Source organism: Oryzias latipes, chromosome 20 (genome assembly GCF_053564925.1).
Source record: "Oryzias latipes strain Hd-rR chromosome 20, Olatipes_Hd-rR_3.1".
NCBI classification, from domain to species: Eukaryota; Metazoa; Chordata; class Actinopteri; order Beloniformes; family Adrianichthyidae; genus Oryzias; species Oryzias latipes.
In genome coordinates this window covers 26,067,053-26,088,286 of record NC_136256.1, presented here as the reverse complement: position 1 = coordinate 26,088,286, position 21,234 = coordinate 26,067,053, and the positions used below count along the sequence as shown (strand labels likewise).

The 21,234-nt window shown below is 47.1% G+C and overlaps 2 protein-coding genes and 1 long non-coding RNA gene across 8 annotated transcripts in view; 2 read left to right on the top strand and 1 right to left on the bottom strand.

The window, feature by feature from the left end:
- Positions 1–2,043: 2,043 nt before the first annotated feature.
- Positions 2,044–13,666, top strand: prpf4bb (pre-mRNA processing factor 4Bb). Of its 3 annotated transcripts, none has more exons than XM_011489065.4 (16): positions 2,044–2,195; positions 3,526–3,604; positions 5,261–6,375; positions 6,527–6,703; positions 6,780–6,941; positions 7,298–7,379; positions 7,478–7,679; positions 8,724–8,797; positions 8,881–8,971; positions 11,398–11,545; positions 11,625–11,762; positions 11,838–11,991; positions 12,072–12,186; positions 12,251–12,402; positions 12,474–12,560; positions 12,636–13,666. In XM_011489065.4, exons 1-16 carry the CDS (start codon positions 2,137–2,139, stop codon positions 12,837–12,839), a joined length of 3,039 nt encoding a protein of 1,012 aa, XP_011487367.1. In that variant the 5' UTR covers positions 2,044–2,136; the 3' UTR covers positions 12,840–13,666. The 3 variants fall into 3 exon arrangements, with proteins under 3 accessions (XP_011487367.1, XP_011487368.1, XP_020568135.1); XM_011489066.4 differs by having other exon boundaries at positions 2,045–2,195; positions 6,530–6,703; XM_020712476.3 differs by lacking the exon at positions 2,044–2,195 and adding an exon at positions 2,271–3,053.
- LOC144988182 (uncharacterized) lies at positions 9,106–9,548 on the top strand. The gene is made up of 2 exons (XR_013652016.1): positions 9,106–9,263; positions 9,350–9,548. It is a non-coding gene; the product is annotated as an uncharacterized LOC144988182 (long non-coding RNA).
- Positions 13,667–14,645: 979 nt separating the features above from the next.
- Positions 14,646–21,234, bottom strand: part of gli3 (GLI family zinc finger 3) — a 108,416-nt gene continuing 101,827 nt past the window's right edge. For all 4 annotated transcript variants that reach the window (XM_023950287.2, XM_023950289.2, XM_023950288.2 and 1 more), the window contains 5 exons: positions 20,995–21,144; positions 20,753–20,917; positions 20,380–20,670; positions 18,674–19,055; positions 14,646–18,281 (listed from right to left, as the gene is read on the bottom strand). In XM_023950287.2, coding sequence (XP_023806055.1) covers positions 16,039–18,281; positions 18,674–19,055; positions 20,380–20,670; positions 20,753–20,917; positions 20,995–21,144 — 3,231 coding nt within the window. In that variant the 3' untranslated portion in view covers positions 14,646–16,038. The remainder of the gene's footprint in view (positions 18,282–18,673; positions 19,056–20,379; positions 20,671–20,752; positions 20,918–20,994; positions 21,145–21,234) is intronic.

Genomic DNA, 21,234 nt, shown 5'->3' with positions numbered 1-21,234 from the left:
TGTTGTGAATCAAGAGTAGACAAGCAAATGCGTTTCCTATCGCTCTAAGCAATAGGAAGGGGCGGGGTGTGAGGTGGGTCCGCCCACAGCCAATGAACACCTGTCGTCTCTGCAGAAACTATGTCATAGAAAACGACCAGGGTTAGGATGAAAAGTATTGAGGTGAACTTTTGTTATATTTTCTTCTCCAATATATACATCAATTCTTAAAAAAATAAAATCAAAAAATGTTGTTTCCTGGATTGTTCATACTATTTTTTTTCTTTTATTTTTTTTACCATTGCCTTTAAAACAACCTATACATTCATTAAGAAGTATTTTCATGGTTGCATAAAACTAAAAATGGCTAAATGAGAAGGAAGAAAGCTGTTTCTTTTGCTTTTAGCACCACAGTGATTCTTTAATGTTGAAAACTGAACTTTAACTGGTTATTTGTCCAACTCTCCTGCTGTACATACCAGCGGCTTGCACCAAGAAACCCAACCACAGGGTGCATGAGGGGCCTTCAGCAACCACACCATCCACTAATTGACCCTTAGGGCCATCCTGAGGTACCAGCAAACTCCATAACCTCTCTGTGTATGCCTTGTTTTGTTTTCGTAGCCTTGTGGGTTGTGTCCCAAAAGTTTCACCTTAAACTCCTGCAGTTTTTTCAGGGTCAGCCATGCTTGATGTTCACAGGAAGTTGAAGCCTTTTTTATTTTATTTTCTGAAGACTCCATGGATTTGTGCAGTAACTCATAAATGAGTGGCATCAGTTCAGCTAAATTCCTCACTAGTGTGGAGATGGATCGGTATATTTATTCTTTATCAACACATGGTGAAAGTCAAGATGACCAGAGGACATGAAATGAAAAACGTGGAGAAGATGAGGACGACGTGGATAACATAAGAATTGAATTCTCCAGAACGACTACGTACTTCTGTAACACACAGCTGCTCAATGAAGTAATGTTTGTACATCTAAAAAGATGTACAAACAAAAGACTTGGAGGTATTTGCAACAAAAAATACTTTTAAAAGGATTTTGATCATGCGTTGCTTTGTAATTTGTGTAAATTTTGTATAGTTTGGAGATTTTTGTAGCATTGGAGGATGTGTTGAATGAACTATTTATGGTCGTATATGAAGTGTTATCATCAAAGGAATAAAAATTAAAATCTCCATTGGTCCACATGGGGGATGGCTCACGTTTTGAGCTTACTTTGCAGTTGACGACACAACAAACTTCTGCAAAAACACAATCTTCTAACCTAACGAAGCTCAAAATGGTAAAAAATATAGGGGCAAATTTGTCTGGGGTGAATTTTCTCCAGTAGTGGGTCACATAAGGCAGAGTGTCTTTTGGAAAAAAGCTATTTCACCTTTTTGTTCCTTGTTGAAGAACTGTCTCCATCTTAGATCCAGGAAAGGTGCACCATTCCTAGTCTCAGGTCCTTACAAATATTTTGTAAAGTATATTTGCAAGCGTAGACCGGGAACCATGCCTGATTATTGGGCCGTTTATATGCAATTCACTACCAATTCATGTGTCAGTTACGTGATTTGAACGGGGTACAAGGCTATACATCTGTGGTACGTGCGTGAAAAGTCTGTTAAACATACGTGGAAAAGTTGTGGAAAGTCACAAATTTGTGCATGCATCTATAGCAAATATTACGGCGTTGGATTCATGTATTAATTACAAATAAACCCCACAAAATACACAGAAAACCGCATAATTATAAAGCGGACCAAAAATTAGAACAAAACCTCCTTCACATTGGCCAAAACCCTTTACAAACATCTGCATACATGATCGAGGAACACACAAAACACTCATGGATCACCAAAGACCGAATTTTCATATGTGAAAAATGCCCAAACTAGTATGTATTGGCTGTGTGACACTGTCTTTAATTTCCTAATTGTGTTTTATTGCATTTAGAAAATAAACAAAAAATGAGAGAAGTCTAAATTTAAATCTCTCAAGTCTAATTTGTAGAAAAAAAATCTAAAAAATAATTTTTAATTTAAAAAACGAAAGGAAAAAAAAAAATCACGATTTTATTTCCGCTGCAGTGCTTCGCCAGAACACCGGGGGGCGCGCTACAACATTCGCATCACCCATGAAGAAAAAACTCCTCAGTGAGGAAAATGGCTGACGTAGAGATGGACATAACGTCCAGAAGAATGAATAATGGAAATGAACACGTGTAAGTAATTCAATGGAATATGCTCCAACATGATCGCAGAACGGTGACAAAGCTCACCGGAACCGAATCCGGACCGGAACCAAATAGTCCGGCGAAACTGTTGGTTGTGAAAGCTCGGCCCAGCTAAATGACATGCTGACGTTCGGCTAACCGGCTAATACGCGTTAGCGGTGCTAACTTAAAAGTTTTTTTAAATACGGAGGACACAGAAGTAGATTTTAAATCGTATCCACGTTTTATCACAGTTAAAATATCCAGATTTTATATAATATAGTTGTGAGATTGTCGCTTTGTAAGTTCTTGCAGACGGTGTAGCTTGAAGGTTTGCTAACGACGGCTAGCATGTTTTTAGGTTAATATTTCCTAATGCCAAACAAGTAAAATGTACTTGGCGAGTAGTTTTCCTGTAGATATAAATTCTTCTTTGCAAACCCGAGTAATTATATTTCCCTATTTCATTTCGTGATTATTTTTTAACGTTACGTAATCGCTCTTTTAAACATTAAACTAGCAAGATGCTGCGATCAGGTGAAAAATAACCGAATTCCCGAAGAAGATCTGCGCGCTTCATAAACATACCGGAACCTCGCTTTTTAAAACGGATTGTACCAAATCAAATATGTTTCTCATTTAAGAAAGCATCGTGTGTTTTTACTTGGAGGTAAAAAGCAGCTGGAGCATCAGTTTGATACTAAAGAGCGGATCACCTCCACCATAGTTGTTATATTGGGCTTTGGACGCTGCGGGTCTTGTGTTGTGGCAACTGTTGCCAGGACCATCCGTCCCGGTTCAGGTTGATCTCAGTCTGTCTTCACGCTTTGGGTTGCTGTCAAAACCACTTCCATCCGCTTTAATGGGGTAAAAATCCATGAAAAAGGGCGGATTTCTGTGTTGGTTTTGTGACTAGTCGATCTGGCAAATTAGAATTGTTTGTTTTTTGGTATTCCTTGTTTTAGAGTTGGAATTGGATTTATTTGAAGGTAACTCTAATAAAACATCCTTATTCTTGTCAAATCCAAAGTATGATCTGCTGAGGCCACAATATAGTTGAGATGTTTAATTTGAGTTTTTATAAATCCCTTTACGTCTCAAATATAATGAATTTTTCTATTTAAGTTTTCTAATGTTTTGGTTACAGTTATAGTGAAATCGCAATGGGAATATAGGTATTCAAGATACTGACATACGTTTCTTTTTTAAAATGTAAATTTACAAATGTTTCAAAAATGAATTATTTTCCAAAGAATTTCATCCATTGAAACGAGTCAAACTAAACACGATTCCTTTTATTTTCTATGCACAAATTCTTACATTTTTCTTTATTAAACAGTAAACAAGACCTGGAGAGCCATGAAAGGAGCGGCAATGAAGACAGTGGAGACGTGTCTGAGGAAGAAGAGGAGGAAGAGGTTGGTTTATTATGCAAGACGGTAACATTTTAAATTGGATATTAGTTGGAAACCATAATGTTGTTTTTTCTGTGAAATGTCATTTAATATTTTCGAAAATGTCGAATTTTCTGTCCCATCTGGATTCATAACTGTTTTCTTTTAAATTCAAAAAAGGATCAATGTGACTAAAACATAAAGATATTTTCCTGTTCTAACATATTCCGTGTATTAAAGCCAAGCATTGTAAGATTGTTTATTTATTGTTTATTAAAAAACTGAAATTTTAGTTATTGGTCCTGAAGCCAAGAGGGAGAAACAGTTTCTGAAGCTACAGGAACTTTCCTTAAGTCATTCGGAAGCAGTCAGAAACCTGGGTGTTATTTTTGACTCTAAGCTAACTTTTATCCCCCATATAAAACAGGTGGTTAAAACTGGTTTTTATCATCTCAAAAATCTGGCTAGAGTCCGCCCCCTACTCTCTCTTGCTAATATGGAGATGCTAATGCATGCTTTTATCATGAGTAAAATTGATTACTGTAACGCCCTGCTTGCTGGTCTTCCAAAAACAAATATTAGGAACCTTCAGCTTCTCCAGAATTCTGCTGCACGAGTTCTTACAAAGACCAGGAGGCGGGCTCACATCACCCCAATTTTAAAATCCCTGCATTGGCTCCCCATATGCTTCAGGATTGATTTTAAGATACTTTTAACAGTTTTTAAATGTCTTAACGGTCTTGCGCCTTCTTATTTATCAGATCTTTTAGTAAGATATGAACCCTCGCGGAGCCTGAGATCCTCTGGCACTGGTCTGTTAACCATTCCAACTGTAAAAACTAAAACCTATGGAGAAGCTGCATTTCAGCACTATGGTCCCCGCTTATGGAACAGTCTGCCAGAGGGCCTGAGAGCCGCAGAGAGCATTGATACTTTTAAGAAAAGGCTCAAGACCCATCTTTTTAACCTGGCTTTTAGCTAATTTTTATTTATTATTTATTTATTTTACTACTTTTATTTATTTATTGTTATTTATCTATATGTATTTTCTATTTTTATTTTATTTCTTTATCCATTTTATCTTGTTTTATGAACTTGAACCTGATTTTTAACGTGTTATTTTAATTTACCTTATTTCAATGTTTTATCGTTTTTATCAATATGTTTACTTTTTGATTCTCAATTTTTATTCATTTTTATTTCCGGTGCTTCCTCAGCTGGAACCTCTCCCTCTTGGACGGCTGCTGTTCAGCCGCTGCGGCTCTGGGTGGGGACCTGCATCACCGCTTAGCTGTGGTGGAGCGGTCCCCGCCTGTGATGTTGCATTTGGCCGTCTATGCGGCTGTTCACAGGGGGGGAGGTTCCAATTATTAGCGTTTCCCGCATCATGTTTTTGTGCTCAGCATATGTTTTACAGCCTATTTTTCATTGTCATTTTCCATCAGTTAGAGAGTGGGAGGTGTGAAAGGCGTGGGGGGCTAGGTACGGGGAGGGGGGCCCTATTATTTATTTATTTATTTATTAATGCTTGCTTGTTTTTATATTTTGTTGTTTTAATGTAAAGCACTTTGTGTTATATTTTTATATGAAAAGTGCTTTATAAATAAAGTTTGATTTGATTTGATTTGTCTACAGCTTCAGTGAAATGTTAACAACCTGCTTTTGTGTTTGTAACGACAGGGAACAGCCGAAGCGAACGGCGAGAAGGCAGAGGGATCCAAACATCACAGCGGCAGCGGCAAACACAAGCGGAAGAAACACAAGCATCGCAGCAAGCATAAAAAGCACAAGCATGCGGCGAACGAGGACAAGGAGCGAAAACGCAAGCATCGCCACAAACACCGGAAACACAAGCGCAAAGAGGGCTCGCCTGCCCCAGGCCCCGCCCTCTTTGACCCCTCCAAGAAAGTGGAATCGTCTCCGTCCTCCGGGATTCCCAGTCTGGACGACAGAGCTTTGCTGGAGGACTTGGAGAAGCAGAGGGCCATGATCAAAGCCGAGCTGGACAGCCAGTTGATGGAGGGCAAGGTCCAGTCCGGGATGGGCCTGATCCTCCAGGGCTACAACTCTGGTTCTGAAGAGGATGGAGATGCAAGGATGAGGAACGGGGAGCAGCGTCCAAGGGGCAGCTCAGGGAAACCAATATCTCCCAGGGGCGGCAAAACTGGGAAATCTAGACGGGACTCGACCGAGGCCAGTAAATCCAACGCCAAGCGCCGCAGTCGGAGTAAGTCTGCAGAGAAGTCTGCCAGGGAGTCGAAACCGGACAAGGGGACCAAGAGCTCAAAGGAGGCAGTTGTTAGAGACAGAGGTCGCGGCAGGAGCCGGTCAAAAGACCGGAAGCGGTCAGACAGCAAGGACAGGAAAAAGTCCAACTCCCCCCCGAGCCTCCGAGGCGAGCAGAAGGCCAGTCGCACTGAAAAACGTCCGTCTCCACAGCGAGACGACAAAACCAACCAGGAAAGACCAAGCCGGCGGTCCAGGTCACCCGCACGAGAACGGCCGAGGCGCTCTGATGCCGATAGGGACAAACGGCCGGCCAAGTCCCCGTCCAAGGACACTTCCTTAGGTAAAGAGAACCGCTCGCCGCACAGGCGGGGGCCCCACAGTCCCACCAGGAAACGCAGCGCTTCTCCTCGCCACAGAGACGCCCATCACAAGTTGGCCGGTGCCCCGGAGAAGGCGGCGAAACAGAACCACTCTCCGACCAGAACACGGTCCCCCCCCAGGAGAGGACGCAGCCGCTCCGCGGACGTCAGGAGGAGGGAGGCTGACCGGCAGGAGTCCCCGCCAAGGTCAGTGCCCACTTTGACCTCTGCTCACATGAGCGGGGTGAAGACGATGCTCCTGAGTGGGTGTGGGGGTTCTAAAACGATATTTGATGATGAACGAATGAAACCTTGTGATGAGGATGATGATGAAGGCGGTTTGTCTTCTTCGCTCCAGCAGAAAGCGCTCTCGGGCAGACGTAGGACCAGCCAGGAACAGATCCCGGGACAAGAGTCCCAGGTCGGTCTCCCGACGCCGAGTGAGTCGCTCTCCTCTCAGGAGGAGGTCCCCATCGCCACGGCGACGCTCGCGCTCACCCCCCCGCAGGCGAAGCAGGTCTCCCCTGGGGCACAGGTGATGGCGTCTCGCATGTCGTCCCGCCTCCTTCACGGCGCGTCTCTGGTACTTAATGTCGGCGTGACCTTTGCAGGTCCGGGGAGCGGGACCGGTACGGCAGACTCCGGCAGTACCGACGCTCCACCTCCCGGGATCGGGACAGGAGGAGGAGGAGGCGCAGCAGAGATGAAGACAAGTTTAAAGGGAGCCTCTCGGAGGGGATGAAGCTGGACCAGGAATCCTCAGAGGATGAAGTGTGAGTGAAACAGGAAGAGATGCTTTCTTATCGCTAAGCTTCATATAAAACAGTGAAAAAAGGTAAACCTCATTGAAACTCCAGTTTATTCATGTTTATAAAACCGTTTCTGTAACCCTGTCCTCAGTGGGGGGGGGGGGCTCTGACCATATTGGTGGATAATTTGTTATTGAAATGAGTTCTTCCAAACAAAAACAGTTGTTTAAACAGTTTGGACTCATTTGCAGTCCAACAGCGTTGCTGTAGATTTACAAACGGAGAAATATGATCAACTACATTTGGATTAAAAAGCTCAAAGTGTCTGGAAGTGTTTTTCGTGATCTGGGTCTTAAACGGCAGGAATTTTGGTTTTGCAGGTTGGATGAGTTTGAAAGCGAGGAGATCGATGAAGAAGCTCTCATAGAACAGAGGCGCCAGCAGCGCTTGGCCATCGTCCAGGTCTGCTTACGTCTCGTTTTATTACGTTATCGTTTTATTTTGAAAATCTTTACCGGCATTTTACGTCCCTTAAACGTTTGCTACCTTCCATGAAACAGAAATACAAGGCGGTGAACGAAGAGAGCAACATGGTGTCGGAGCCCAGCAGCCCGCAGAGCAGCACGCGCAGCCGCTCGCCGTCACCCGACGACATTCTGGAGCGCGTGGCCGCCGACGTCAAGGAGTACGAGCGGGAGAATCTCAACACCTTTGAGGCCAACATCAAAGCCAAGCACAACTTGATCGCGCAGGAGAAAGACGGTAATTTCCCTTAAACGCTCCGGGATCTGTTGGTGTGACTGAATGAACCTCGTTACAGTTGGCGTTCCACCTGGATCACTGCCGGGGTCCAGCCGTCTTTACAACTCATTCTGATTCTATGCTTAAATGAGGTATTTCAGTTCAGATACACTTGGTTTGTTTTCTGAAACGATGGAGAAAACAAACTCCTGAAGGAATTTTTTCCATCTGAACAATACGAAACAAGAAAACTGAGATGACGAAACTGTTGCTAAGCAGCAATCCTAGAAAAACAAGTGTCACTCTGCAAGTTTTCTTTCATAGAAAACAACTAAAACTCTAGAAAACCAGAGGATTTTTAGTCTTCGACTTACAGTTTCTCGCAACGGAGCGTAAAATCAACTACAAAATCCCTCATTTCTTCTCATTTTTAAGTATTTTTTTCTTTTTTATTGCTGAGGAAATCAAAACACTTGTAGCTTCGAGTCTCTCAATGACTCTTTGTCTTAAAGAAAACAGCTAAATCTTCTTGTTCCATGCCAATATTTCTTGAAGCTCTTTCAAAATAAAACGTCTCCATTGAAAGAAACGGTTAGAATTTGTCATTTTGAGGACAAAATGAACCTAAATCCAAAAAGTAACGGAGGAAACAATGTTTTCCATCTGGTAGTTAGTTGGAGTCTTTTTAAAAAATAACAAATTATTTCTGTCACTCCTCTTTTGGTTTATGACTAAATAAAAAGGAAAGATGCAAATATGAAGGTGCAGGTCAGACTTTTGTCTCTGTCCTGCCTTCTATTTCCACTTGTAAACGTTGGTTCTGCAGAGGTCAGTTAGGTCAACATCTGTGTGAAATGCACTGAATTTTGTTTCTTTCTGTCATGTGTTCATTCAGTTGCTGGCTTGTAATCCAAAGCCTGGTTGTGTCTGCCCCCTGCAGCATGTTTTGATCTCTGCAGAGTATGTCAATCGAACGCATGTTCCAGATTTACCGCCGTACAGCGCTCCACGCCAGCCCAAGCACTCAGCCGGCGCCGCGGCCGGACCGTCTGCTTTCTGTTGCAGGAGCCAACCCAAAGAAGCCCTCCGCCCCGGACATGTTTACCGAGTCGGATGACCTGTTTGCCGCCGACTTTGATGTGAGTTTCCACTGAAGAGGCCGCCAAGCGTGACGCCGGAAAAATCAAGTCCCGTTTTAACATCTTTTGTGCCGCTTCTGCAGAGCGCCAGGATGAGAGCTGCAGGTCTGGGCAAGGACTTCAAGGAGAACCCCAACCTCAGAGACAATTGGACCGACGCCGAGGGTTACTACCGTGAGTTCTCGCTGCCCCAGAGCTCTGTGATTGAACTGATTGCAGGACACTCGTCCAAAAAGGAGTTCATACACCTGACACTCCTAATGCGGGTTCTAGCCTCACCGCCACGTGAAAGACATGGCTGATGTGGCGAGATCAGGCTTATTTCTTTTAAAGAGCTCCACAAAATAATTCATGACATCATCAGAGATCCTCTCAGTACGGTGAGCGTCACCATCGACCGAACGTCGGCGGCTTTTCAGCGCCACGCCGGTCTCTGTGACCCGGTTTGAAGACCTGCTGTCCTCAAGTTAGTCCGAAAAAGATTCAAATCAGAGGAACTTTTATTGTCTTCATACAAATAAGAACAATAAAAGAATCAATCGGATTGTTCAGGTGGCGAAACCTTTATCGACTTAACATTGAAACTGGGCGTTTCCAATCGTCTTCGCTGTGAACACAGATTGAGCAGCCTTCGCACGGACATGAAAAACCGGGAAACGTTTCTGCCAGGTCCTCGAAAGGTTTGTGGAAAACTAAATCTTCTGTCACACTTTGGAAAAGTCAACAAATGTTGTTACTTTGGAGCCAAAAACGAAAATATTCTAAAATGAGATTGGGATTTAAATTGTGGCAGACGTTCGTGGCATCGGTGATGGGAGTTTACGTTGCCGTAAAGCAGCTTGACTTTCACCGTGAAACACGACCAAATGCCAGGAAATGGCTTTTTGGAGTGGCTTTTCGAGGGGAGGTTGCAAGTGTGGCTACTGAAAGACCCTGAAACGCATTTTGCCCCAGAAACCTGCAAAAGGCAGACTTTGCTCCGAGTCCGTCTGCATCAGCAGCACGAGGGAAGCGGGGCTGGTGACAAACGCTGCAGAAACGCTGCACAAAGCGTTCGCTCAGGGAACCTTTTAATAAAGCAGGGAATGATGGCGTTACTCTGGAAACGCATTGCATTCAATTAAAAAAAAAAAAGGGTTATCCTCCTGAAAAACAAACACACACGGGTGATCTTTGCTCAAATCTTTTCCTGATTTTCGTTCTATTTTTACAAAAGCAAAGAACTGATTCCACCCATTGTTTTCCTGTTTCTCTTTCTTTATTCTAGTATCTTCACCATTTTTTGCTGCTTAACTCCAACAATTTTCATGCTATTTCAACCACTCAAATGTTTAGCTCTTTCAGCTTTTCCCAAATTTTCTTCAAATCCTTGAACTTTTCAAGATATTCCAGGATTTTTGCCTCCATGGAAAAAATCACAGGGAATCCTTGGTGCCTTTCTTTTGTTATTGTGCTGTTTTCACCTTATTTATGGTCAACTTTGATCATTTCTTTCTTTCTTTTATTTTATTTTTTGCCAATTATTACCCTTGAAGTTTCATTTTCATTCAGCAATATAGCATCAACCCTGGACGGATTGACTCGTAACTATGTTAGATCTACAGGAATTGTGAATCCTGGTGTTATGTTTTAGCCTAGACATTTCCCTTTTTAGGATATATTTTCCCACTAATATGACTAGTGAGTCGCTGTCCTCTGTTATTTCCCGTCTTTGACATTAGTTCATAATAGTCACCAGCATTGAAAAACATGCACAATGAATATCATGAAGGAAATGGAACAGATTCAGATCAGATCGCCGTTTGTCGGCGGCAGTGTCACGGTCTTGCTTCCTCCTGAGACCGAATGTTTGAAGGTTGCCGTTAATTAGGGCTGCACGATACGAGGAAAACTCGCGATATGCGATATTGGTGATTAATATTGCGATAACGATATAATTTGCGGTATGTAAACAAACAGCAAAACAACCAAAAACATAATTTCCATTTCACTGCAACAGTTTAAAAACTCTACTCCAAATGACCGTTGTCGACGTAGGAGGCAAACATCAAACATTAAAGGGCTCATCTGATTGATCAACAACGTAAACGGGTCCTTCTGATTGGTTAAATGCATAAAGGGATTTATTTCATTTGTTCAATATTTCAAGCTGCCATGAGATTGTTTTAGCACATTTAAGGTAACCATTTATTGCGATATTCGCCGTCTTTTGCGGTATGCATATTGCACAGCTTAATGTCGCGATAACGATAAATTTGCGGTATATTGTGCAGGCCTACTGTTAATAAAGTTTTTCAAATGGTGGATTCATGTTTATTATATGTAGAAAATTCCATTTTAGTGACTTTATTCATTTTAATTATCCGCCGCACCGTAAACGGTGAAGTTGGCGTCTGATTATTTTACTTCCACTGTGACAGAGATGAAGGGAATCCAGATCACATCTATTGTATAGATGAAGTTTAGACAGCTACAGGTATTTTACAGAGGAAGCAGATTAACTTCACGCTCAAAAGCTCCAAGAAACGGGAGGCAAAAACGTCCGGGCCGGTCCGTGAGCAGATCCGGTCCTAAAGGTTGTTGATCACCTCTCTGTTCAGGAGTGAACATCGGAGAGATTCTGGACAAGCGCTATGACGTGTACGGGTACACGGGTCAGGGCGTCTTCAGCAACGTGGTCAGAGCCCGGGACGCCGCCAGAGCCGGCCAGGACGTGGCGGTCAAGATCATCAGGAACAACGAGCTCATGTGAGTCGCCGCTCTGTTCTCTCTGTCCCCTCCATACGTGAAGATGTTCTGTCCAAACGCACCCGGTTCTGGTGTTCAGGCAGAAGACGGGCCTGAAGGAGTTGGAGTTCCTCAAGAAGCTGAACGACGCCGATCCGGACGACAAGTTCCACTGCCTCCGTCTGTTCCGGCACTTCTACCACAAGCAGCACCTGTGTCTGGTGTTTGAGCCTCTGAGGTAAAGACGCGCTCTCCAGCTGGCTCCGCCTCCTCCTCCGCCGTGTTCAGGTGCTGACCGCTCTCCTCCTTGCAGCATGAACCTTCGGGAGGTTCTGAAGAAGTACGGCAAAGACGTGGGGCTCCACATCAAAGCGGTGCGGTCCTACAGCCAGCAGCTGTTCCTGGCGCTCAAGCTGCTGAAGCGCTGCAACATCCTCCACGCTGACATCAAACCCGACAACATCCTGGTACCTTCAGAGCGCCGCCACAGTCAGAAATGTTCCCTCAGGGTTCCCGCTTTGCAGATTTTGTCTTTTGCCTTCCTCAGGTGAACGAGTCAAAAACCATCCTGAAGCTCTGTGATTTTGGCTCCGCCTCTCATGTGGCAGACAATGACATCACGCCGTACCTGGTCAGCAGGTTCTACAGAGCGCCTGAAATCAGTAAGTCCTCCTGTCTGCCACCGTTTGTGTTGATTTGCCGCTGTGCTGACGGCGTCCGCCTCAGTCATAGGAAAGCCTTACGACTACGGCATCGACATGTGGTCCGTGGGCTGCACGCTGTACGAGCTGTACACCGGCAAGATCCTGCTGCCGGGATCCTCCAACAACCACATGCTCAAGCTGGCCATGGACCTCAAGGGCAAAATGCCCAACAAGGTAAGGCTGCGTCCCGCCTGAGGCCTGGAGCACGCCGCCGCCGACAGCTGACGCCACTCTGTGGGTTTCAGATGATCCGGAAAGGCTTCTTCAAAGACCAGCACTTCGACCAGAACCTGAACTTCCTGTACATCGAGGTGGACAAAGTGACAGAAAGGGTGAGGCGTTGTTCCTTCCTCCCGTCTGACGGGAGCCTCTCCTGAAGGTCTAAAACGTTTCTGCTCCGCCCGCAGGAGAAAGTGACGGTGATGAGCACCATCAACCCCACCAAAGACCTGCTGGCAGACCTGATAGGCGGCCAGCGGCTGCCCGAGGACCAGAGGAAGAAGGTGATGCAGCTGAAGGACCTGCTGGAAGGCACGCTGATGCTGGACCCGGCCAAACGCGTCAGCATCAACCAGGCGCTCCAGCACCCCTTCATCCAGGAGAAGATCTGACCCCGAAGGCCAGGCGGGACGGGCGGAGGCCGCACGCCACCGCGTCCTCACCTTTAGTTCTTCCCCCGACTTTCTGTTCCAGGATGGTGTTTTATTGTAAATAGATCATTCAAACCGTAGCCATTCTCAAACATTTTTTGCGACTTCTCGTTGTAAATCTCCCACCGCCCCGCAGAACCAATATGAACTTTTTTTTTTTTAATTTAACTTTGGAGCAAAAAAAAAGAAAAACAATAGCTGTAAATATTTCCCGCCTGCTGCATTAACGATCCAGCGGCAGGCGGGCGGCTGGATACTTTTTCCAGGTTGCAGACGTCGTTTTTCTGGAACAACCTAACGGTGAGGCGATGCATGCTCTTGAATGTGCTGCAGGCGTGGGTCCGTTTCATCGTGTCACCCCTCCCCTCACTGTTGTCCCCTCAGGCCCACTTGAAGGAATTGATATTTTGCATTTATTTGGTCCATCTTTCTCTTTTTTTTCCAAAGCAAAAGTCTTTGTTTTATCTCTTTTAAAAGTCCGTTCCCTCCCTCCCTGCAGCGCTTCGGCCCGGTCCCGGCTCCGAAAGGCTCTCACATTCAAGTGCCTCCTGTTTGAGCCTCGTGTGAAACACCAAACCGAAGAAGCCTCCGCTGTAACCCCCCCTCACCCCGCCCCGAATGTTGTATATAGTCCGTAGTTCCTGTCCTTTTTATGTACGCTCATTTGGTTTCTTTTCATTACGTGGTTATCTTGTGATTTCAATAAAGAGTAGTCGTGGAAACGCTACTGAAAGAGCTGCTTCAGTACGACGGCTTGTTTTCTAGTAATAAAATGCTTCATGTACAAACTCCCACCGTACTTGATTCAAACGCTGGAACACGGCGTCCCTTCTGCCGCCACCGCCACATTCAGGGCCAGAAATGGTCTCTGAACTTTGCAGAGGACTGCTGATTTTCAAAGGACTCCTGCTTCTTTGACGCCACGGCACTTCTCTCAAAGCACCGAACAGACGCAGGAACTCGCCAAGAAAGCATCTAATGGGCTCTTCTGATTGAAGCTGCAGAAGGGCGTAGTGTGGGGGTTGTGATCCTAATGCACATCGACAATGATGGGGCTGCATTTGACATGAAGATGTGACCAAACAAATCAGTCATTCAAAGCACATTTGGCCTGCACTTCCTTTATGTGACCAGAAGAGGGCGGCAGATACCACACATTTTTAAGCAGCCGTTTAAAACTGGGTGGTTCTGAGAAAACTGCAAAATTCCCTTCATGTAATTTTCCTAAATAAAGAAATAAATAGAATTCTTACATGTAGATGTTTGACTTTTTTTTTTTAGTGCTCTATTAAAAATATGTTCCTGGACAAATGTTCGATCTATTTTAAATCGTGCCCAGTGGTCTTTTACTTAAGATTGTGCCGTTTTTACCCAAAGTTTAAAAACCTGTCGATTATTAGGGCATAGTTTCAGCAGAGCGGCAGTATTTATTCACCCTCCCCGCTGCCGAGAGCTCTCTGTTTACGGGATTTTTCGCTAACCTATCCTTCAGGTGAAGCAAAAACAACGAGCCATACTGGAGCGATCCGCTTCTGATCCAGATCCTGATCCAGAGGAGGAAAACCAAGACGGGCACTGAGAGCAGGAAACATGACCCCCGCCCAGCGTGGGTTTTTTTCCGTCACCAATACGGTCTTTTTCAAACGGCTGCTCCTGATTCACAGCGATTGGAAAAAAAGAAGTTCCTCCATCATGAGACCCCCCCCCCCCAAACATGTTAAAAAACACCTTTTTCATCAACCAAAAATAAAGAGAAGAGACTTCCAATATGATTTCATTTTTTTCTTTTTTTTTATTAAAACCATACAAACATTTGTCAGTTATAAAAGAGCGAGCAGCTCTTCTTGTGGGGCTGGGGGTGCAGCAGTGGGGGCTTGGAGCTCCCATCTGCCTGGCCTGCACCCCGGGCCTGGGAAACCCTGCTTTCAAAGTCCCAGGATACTTCCACATTTCCTTTCCTAAACCTACAGGAGGGAGTAAGTACTGTATTTACATTTTTATATATATATTTATATATAAAAGCACAATAAATGTGAAAAAAGTAGAATGCATTTCGCAAATCTTTTCTGATATTCCTTTTTCATATATAAATTTTCCGTTTTTATCTTTTTTTCGGGTTTCAGGTGACACTTTACACGGTTGGTTGTCTTTGTTATTCACAATGGAAGATTGGCAGTGATCATCTCTCTGTACCAACTGGCAGATATGTTCAAGGCACGAACCTTTGTTCAAAGGAAATGGTTTCTACTTCTTTGAAAAACAAAAAAACGTCACACGGCTACAAAAACGACAAAAGTACCAAAGAGCACAAAATGTTCTCCTGACGATGAAAAAACAAAACCAAAAAAATACAGGTAAACTACTCGGTGTTCTGTGTGCAGTCGCAGAAGACCGCAAGGCAATGCTAACACTGTCCACGACGTCGCTGCAATACTCCACGGCAGTACACATTCGCAATTTGAAGAGCTTTGAACAGGTGATTTCCTATCGAACACAACACAGACGCCGACGGCACTTCCGTGTGCCGCTCGCCTCCTGTGTTGTTGGTCATGGAGACGGATAAAAGTATCAAAAGCACCAGACGTCCGTCTACACGTCAGCTTCCGAAATCTAACGTCCCAACATCTGAGCACGAAGGACAGAAAAGCAGCTATACACAGTGGTGGTACCGTACCAGACTCAACGAAACCATTTAGATACCAAGCAGAGGACAGGAAACGGGGAGTGGGGCCCATTTTCATTGGGACGAAAACACCACGGAAACATTTACAGCTTCACAGAAGTGAACAGAATGACAGAAATGTATATATAAACCTACTGTTTTATATATACTTGTCTCCTCGGCCCCTCGGTCAGGAAAAGATTGTTGGCGTGAGTACATGCACGTTTACGGGTCAGAACAGCAACGATACACAGAATACTGTTTCACAGAGGGGTTGCTGCTTCACGTCACGTCGTTATCGTACAAAAAAGGAGTTATTCAACTGTACATGTTTCCCAAACGTCCTCAGTCTGCACAAAATACAAAGGCTGCGTTCGGCTAAACACTTTATCATAAAAAAATGTTGTTATTGTTTTAAATCTTCACATGCACCAAAGCTGGTTTCCTCCATTTTCCTTTTTGTTTCCTATTGGGCGGGGAGAAGCCAGAGGGGAGGAGCTACTGCATGACGGCCAGGAACTTGCTCTCCTCGGCGAGGCTGGTGAGGAGGGAACTCATGTCGCCGATGGCCATGTTTAGGCCGGGGGCCACACTGAGGAGGGGAGCCGACGCCCGAGGAGTGGTGAGGCGCGACGACGTCCTGGAGAGGCCTTGAAACATGGAGGGGCTCAGCACCCCCGAGACCAGACTGTTCTGGTCGTACCCGTCCTCCAGCATGGCCACCAGGTCCAGGTTTGCCCCCTCGTCTAAAGCGCTGAGAACATGGCCGTCCACGGTGCTGGTCACTTGGTCTGTTCCGGGTGAAGGAAGCGCCCCTGAGCTCTCCATGGCGCCACAAAATCCTCCAGACTCAGCAATGGAGTCCAGCAAGCTCTGCTCCTCCAGAACCGGGATTGGGGAGGCCTTGCAATCGGGGAGGCAGTCTGCAAAGTTCTCCTCCAGGTATCCGTGGTCTGAGTTCTCCAGTTTCAGCCCAGAAACCTGACACGCAAGAAAGCACTGGTCGGCGCCTCCCTGCACCTGAAGCTGGCTGAAGCCCGGCTGAATTTCGCCGGAACCGTCAGGACCGTGGTACTGCTGGGGCCTCCCCAAGTTTCTAGAACTATTGCCGGGTGGATGGGGGGCAAACGGCAGCCTGTTGTGACAAGAAGCGTTGCCTTGGGGGATGCTGTTCATGGGGGCCCTGCTGAGGATCAGGTTGTTTCCAACCTGCCAGGAGGTGTTGGCGTTCTGCTTCTGAGGCGGTTTCAGGACCTGGGGAGGAGGCCCGCCGGTGACCTGCAGGAAGCTGGACCTCCCAAAGGGGTTAGAAGTGTTGCCGGCAGCACCTCTCATCTCCATGCAGGGGCTGGGGGGCGTCTCCAGCTTGACTGCGGGGTTGATGCCGCAGGCGTCTGAAGGTCGATCCGCCTGGACGTAACTGTTCTGGAAACCCGCCAATCCCGGCTGCTGCACCACCATGTTCCCAAACCGGCCAAAGGGCGCAGAAGGGGATCCGTGCTCTGTACTGGGCCACCTTCCACACTGTGGGAGGGGGTTTCTCTCCCTCTGAGGCGATCGGTCAGCACTTCCTGAACTCACTTCATTCCACTGGATGGGGAGCTTCCCAGGGCTCTTCCTCTCAGTCGATCCTTGGAGGTTCTGAGATCCGGGGAAGGCCCCGCCCATCCCTGAGTGTTGGCCCGCCTCCCTGACCGCATGGTCTCCGTTGTGATTGTAGGAAACGTTGTCCATCTGAGCCTGGGAATGAAGATACTGCACCAGGTCGTCGGGCAGCATGTCTTCATCGTCCAGCAGGAGGCCCGCCCCCCCCTCGCCCTCCATGGCCAGAGCTTCCAAAGCGGCGTGCTCAGCGATGCTGGACGTGTAGTCCTGCAGGCCCAACTCAAAGAAAGCGTCTGAGCGCGTGTGCTTCTGCAGGCCGAAGTTACGAGGCTCAGAGTGGTGAGCCAGGGGGGGCAGGGGGTGGAGGTTGTTCAGGCTGTTGAAGCGTTGCACCGGGGGCAAACTGCACGCTTCAGGAGCCTGCGTCTTGACCGGGTCGCTGGCCCTCCGATTGCCGTTCAGGGGTCCCTCACCCGGGTACAGGACCCTCCTCCTGTAGCCGGCGTGACCCACGCAGCCGCTGTTGGTGCCATCCCCACAGGGGGGCAGCCTCACTGGAGGGGGCAAACAGCGGTTGTTGCCCCCTTCGTCCATCATAGCCATGCGAGACTTCAGACTCATGTGCTCCATGTTGGGCAGTGGGGTGGGAGGGGGGCCACCGGTGGCAGCTGCGTACTTGGCCTTTAGGTGGTAGTGCTGAGCGGGTGTCAAACTGAGCATCCCCCGCGACCCCCCTCCGACACCCACTCCCCCGAGGCAACTCCCACCTGAGAGGAGGCCCCCACCACCTCCCCCCGCCCCGCCTCCGTGCTGGCTGGCCTCGCTGGAGCGGCGGGAGGCGTCCGTGGAGATGGGGTCGTAGGAGTCGGTGGAGCTGAGGTTGTGGAGGCGGCGGTGGTGCGCGGCCGCCGCGTTGCCCTCGCTCTGGGACGCCTGGCTGGAACGGCGGCTGGAGAAGCACGGCGAGATGCCCGAGGAGCGGCGGCTGCTGCTCAGGTAGGCGGAGCTGGTGCCGCTGCCGCTGCTGTCGCGCCGGTCTCGGAGCAAACCCAGCACCGTCAGCTCCGTGCTCCCCAGGTCGGCGTGAGCGGAGGGCTGAGGAGCAGACACCCCCCACTGCCTGCCCAGACAGGATCCTGGAGAGAAAAACAGAACCTCTTTAAATGACCAGCAGAACCGAGGAGCTTTCCACGCCGCTCTGTGGTGGGTTTGACAAATTAAGTGATCTAAACAAAAACACAAATTCTTACATTAAAAATAAACCTAAAGCCGTTTTTTTTGTTTTGTTTTTTTGACAAAAAAAGGATCTTAAAGGCAAAATGATTTATGGATTTGGTGAAATATGATTAGTTTTTAAACCATTATAATTCACGAAACAATCCCCAAAGTAAATGATTTTGACGGGCGGCATACTGGCGCAGTGGTTCACACCCTCGCCAGGTGGTGTGGAGTGTCCATGCTGTCCTCCCACAGCCCAAAAACCCCAAAACATGCTTCATACTGATGGTTTTAGGAATGCTAAGCTTACCTTTTCCCAAGATGTTCAGCACTGCAGAACCCTTGGGGGGCGGCGTGGGGGACAGGGGCCCCAGTCTGGGCAGTGCTCCATTCACCTGCTTCAGCCTCTCCATCTTCATGTGTTCCATCCAGCGCAGCGGGCGGCCGATGCTCCGCCTGGCCTGCAGGGTCATCATGGCCGCAGTCGCTGTGGAGACCGTGGAGTCCATGATGGGGGCTGGCTCACCCTCCGCCTCCTCTTCGTTGCCCTCCGCCCGCTCGTCCTCCTCCAGCCCCTCCCCTGGCGAGCGTCCAGCGCTCACAGCAAGCTGGACTCCACCGCTGGGATCGGCGCTGACGGGGGACTGGTCACTGCTGCATGTAGACTGACTGCCAGGGCTTGGCTGAGACGTCTGGGCGGCAGACAAACACCGGTCAGGGTTGAAGCAAAGGGCGGGGCAGACGGCACAGACAATGAAACGATGACAACCAGAGGATCCAAACACATCTCCAACTCCCTGTAGTCCGTAAAGACCAACTCCATCAACATCTATTTTCAAAGCGTTCCCAGTTGTTTTTTAATTATGATTATTTTCAGCCAAAATCTAAAAATCTATCGTTTTCTAGGACATTTGTTTCTGCAGAGCGCCAGGATTTCATTAGAAATTCGCCTCTATGGGCAAAACCATTGGCGAGAAGCAATCCTGCCCCTTAACCCTTATTGCTGCTGAGAGCTTTCTGTCTACAAGCGCTCCCACTAGCTTAGTTTATCGGTGAATCAAAAATATTGGAGCTATCCAGCTGTACAATTTGGATCCAGATTCCGGTCATGGATCTATTTGTCTGCAAGGGAAAGCATCGGAATGGAGCAGAGCAGGGAGCGTGTGGCCCCGCCCCACTTATTTTCTACGTCACAAATACGATCTTTCTTTTTCTGCTCCTGGTTCACAACAATTTGAATAAAGGAATACTAAGGAATGCAATTTTAATCTGAATTTTCTTCATAAATGTCCTCCATCATGAGAAAAATGCAACAGGAGCATTTTATCCAGCGGATCCCTTTAGGAATAGGAACTGCATTGAAAATGTGGCCTAAATCCACCTTTTTTCTTTACTGGCTCCCTGATTATCAATGCACCTTTTAAGTTTCATTTTAAAGTTTTGCTTGTGTTAAAACTTCACTTTGTATGTACAGGTCAGTTGTAGTAATCCATAAATGGACTGGGTTTTTTTTTTGGCTTTTAGGGGAGAATAAAATGAGTAATTTGGTGCCAAATTTCTAAAATGGTTAAAACTTGGACTTCAGATAGCTTCAGATTGGAGAAAAGCATCATCTGTGGCATTCAATCCCCAGGAGATGACACGATAAGAAAGTCTTTTTTATGGAAACGGAGAATGAGAGACACAACAAGAACAGCGTGGTCGTGTTTAGGTGGGATGAGAAAGTCCAACGTGGCGTGAGGCGATGAGGACAAATTAGACATGAAGGGAATATTTAGCAAACATATATGGTTCCTATCTCACCTGATTACCCACTGTCCTTAGAAAGGGACGGAGAGAAATGCCGAAGCATCGGATAAAGGAGAAGATGAGCTCGTTAGAAGTGTTAAACGTGCAAGGAGACCATTTAAACGTGCATGCTTATTAGTCAGACAGTTCAGCAGTAAGAATGTCAGCAACGTTCAAAGAAAGCAGCAGAAGTGGAGTTAAAGCCCCGCCCCCCCGAATGAGTCTCACCATGGGCTTCTCTGTCTTTATGGACTTGACCTGCAGACATTCGTCCTGCTTGGAGGTAGCGTGGTTGTACTCCCTTTGGTCCGCGTACCCACCCAGGGGCAGCTGCCCCGGTGAGCGACCCTGGCTGTTGCCCCCAGGCTCCCTGGGCTGGGGTGGGGGGCGGGGGTAATCCCCACGCTGCTTCTTGGTGACGTGCGCCTCGGGTCCGTGCACCGTCTTCACGTGCTTGCGTAAGGAGCTGGGGTCCGTGTAGCGTTTGGTGCAGCCGGGGATCTTGCAGACGTACGGTTTCTGAAGGGGGAGGAGGGCAGAAGTCGGTTAAAAACCACAACGCCAGGCGCGCCCGGCTGAGCTGAAGGGGAGCTCGCTGTACCTCGTTGGAGTGTGTGCGGTTCTGGTGTTTTGCTCGGTCGGAGGCGTTGGAAAACGCCTTGTTGCAGCCCTCGTGTTCGCACACATACGGTTTCTCTCCAGTGTGGGAACGCAGGTGAGTTTTCAGGTTTTCCAGACGGGAGTAGGCCTTGGTGCAGCCTTCAAACTGCAGGAGGGAACGGAAAACTTCCATCACTGCATTCCAAAAGCCGAGTTTTGGTCCGAAAACCTGCAGATCCTCACCGTGCACTTGTGGGGCTTTTCCCCGGTGTGTCTACGCATGTGGACCACCAGCATGTACTGGGCCTTGAAGGGCTTCTGCTCTCGAGAGCATTCCTCCCAGCGACACACAAACTCTTTCTTCTCCCCGTGGATGTGGTCATTGTTGATGTGCTGAAACAGAGGAACACACTGATCAATTCACTGTCACGGTTTTAGGTTTTTCTGCTGTTCCAGTTGTTTTTTGTTCTGTGATGTTTTGAG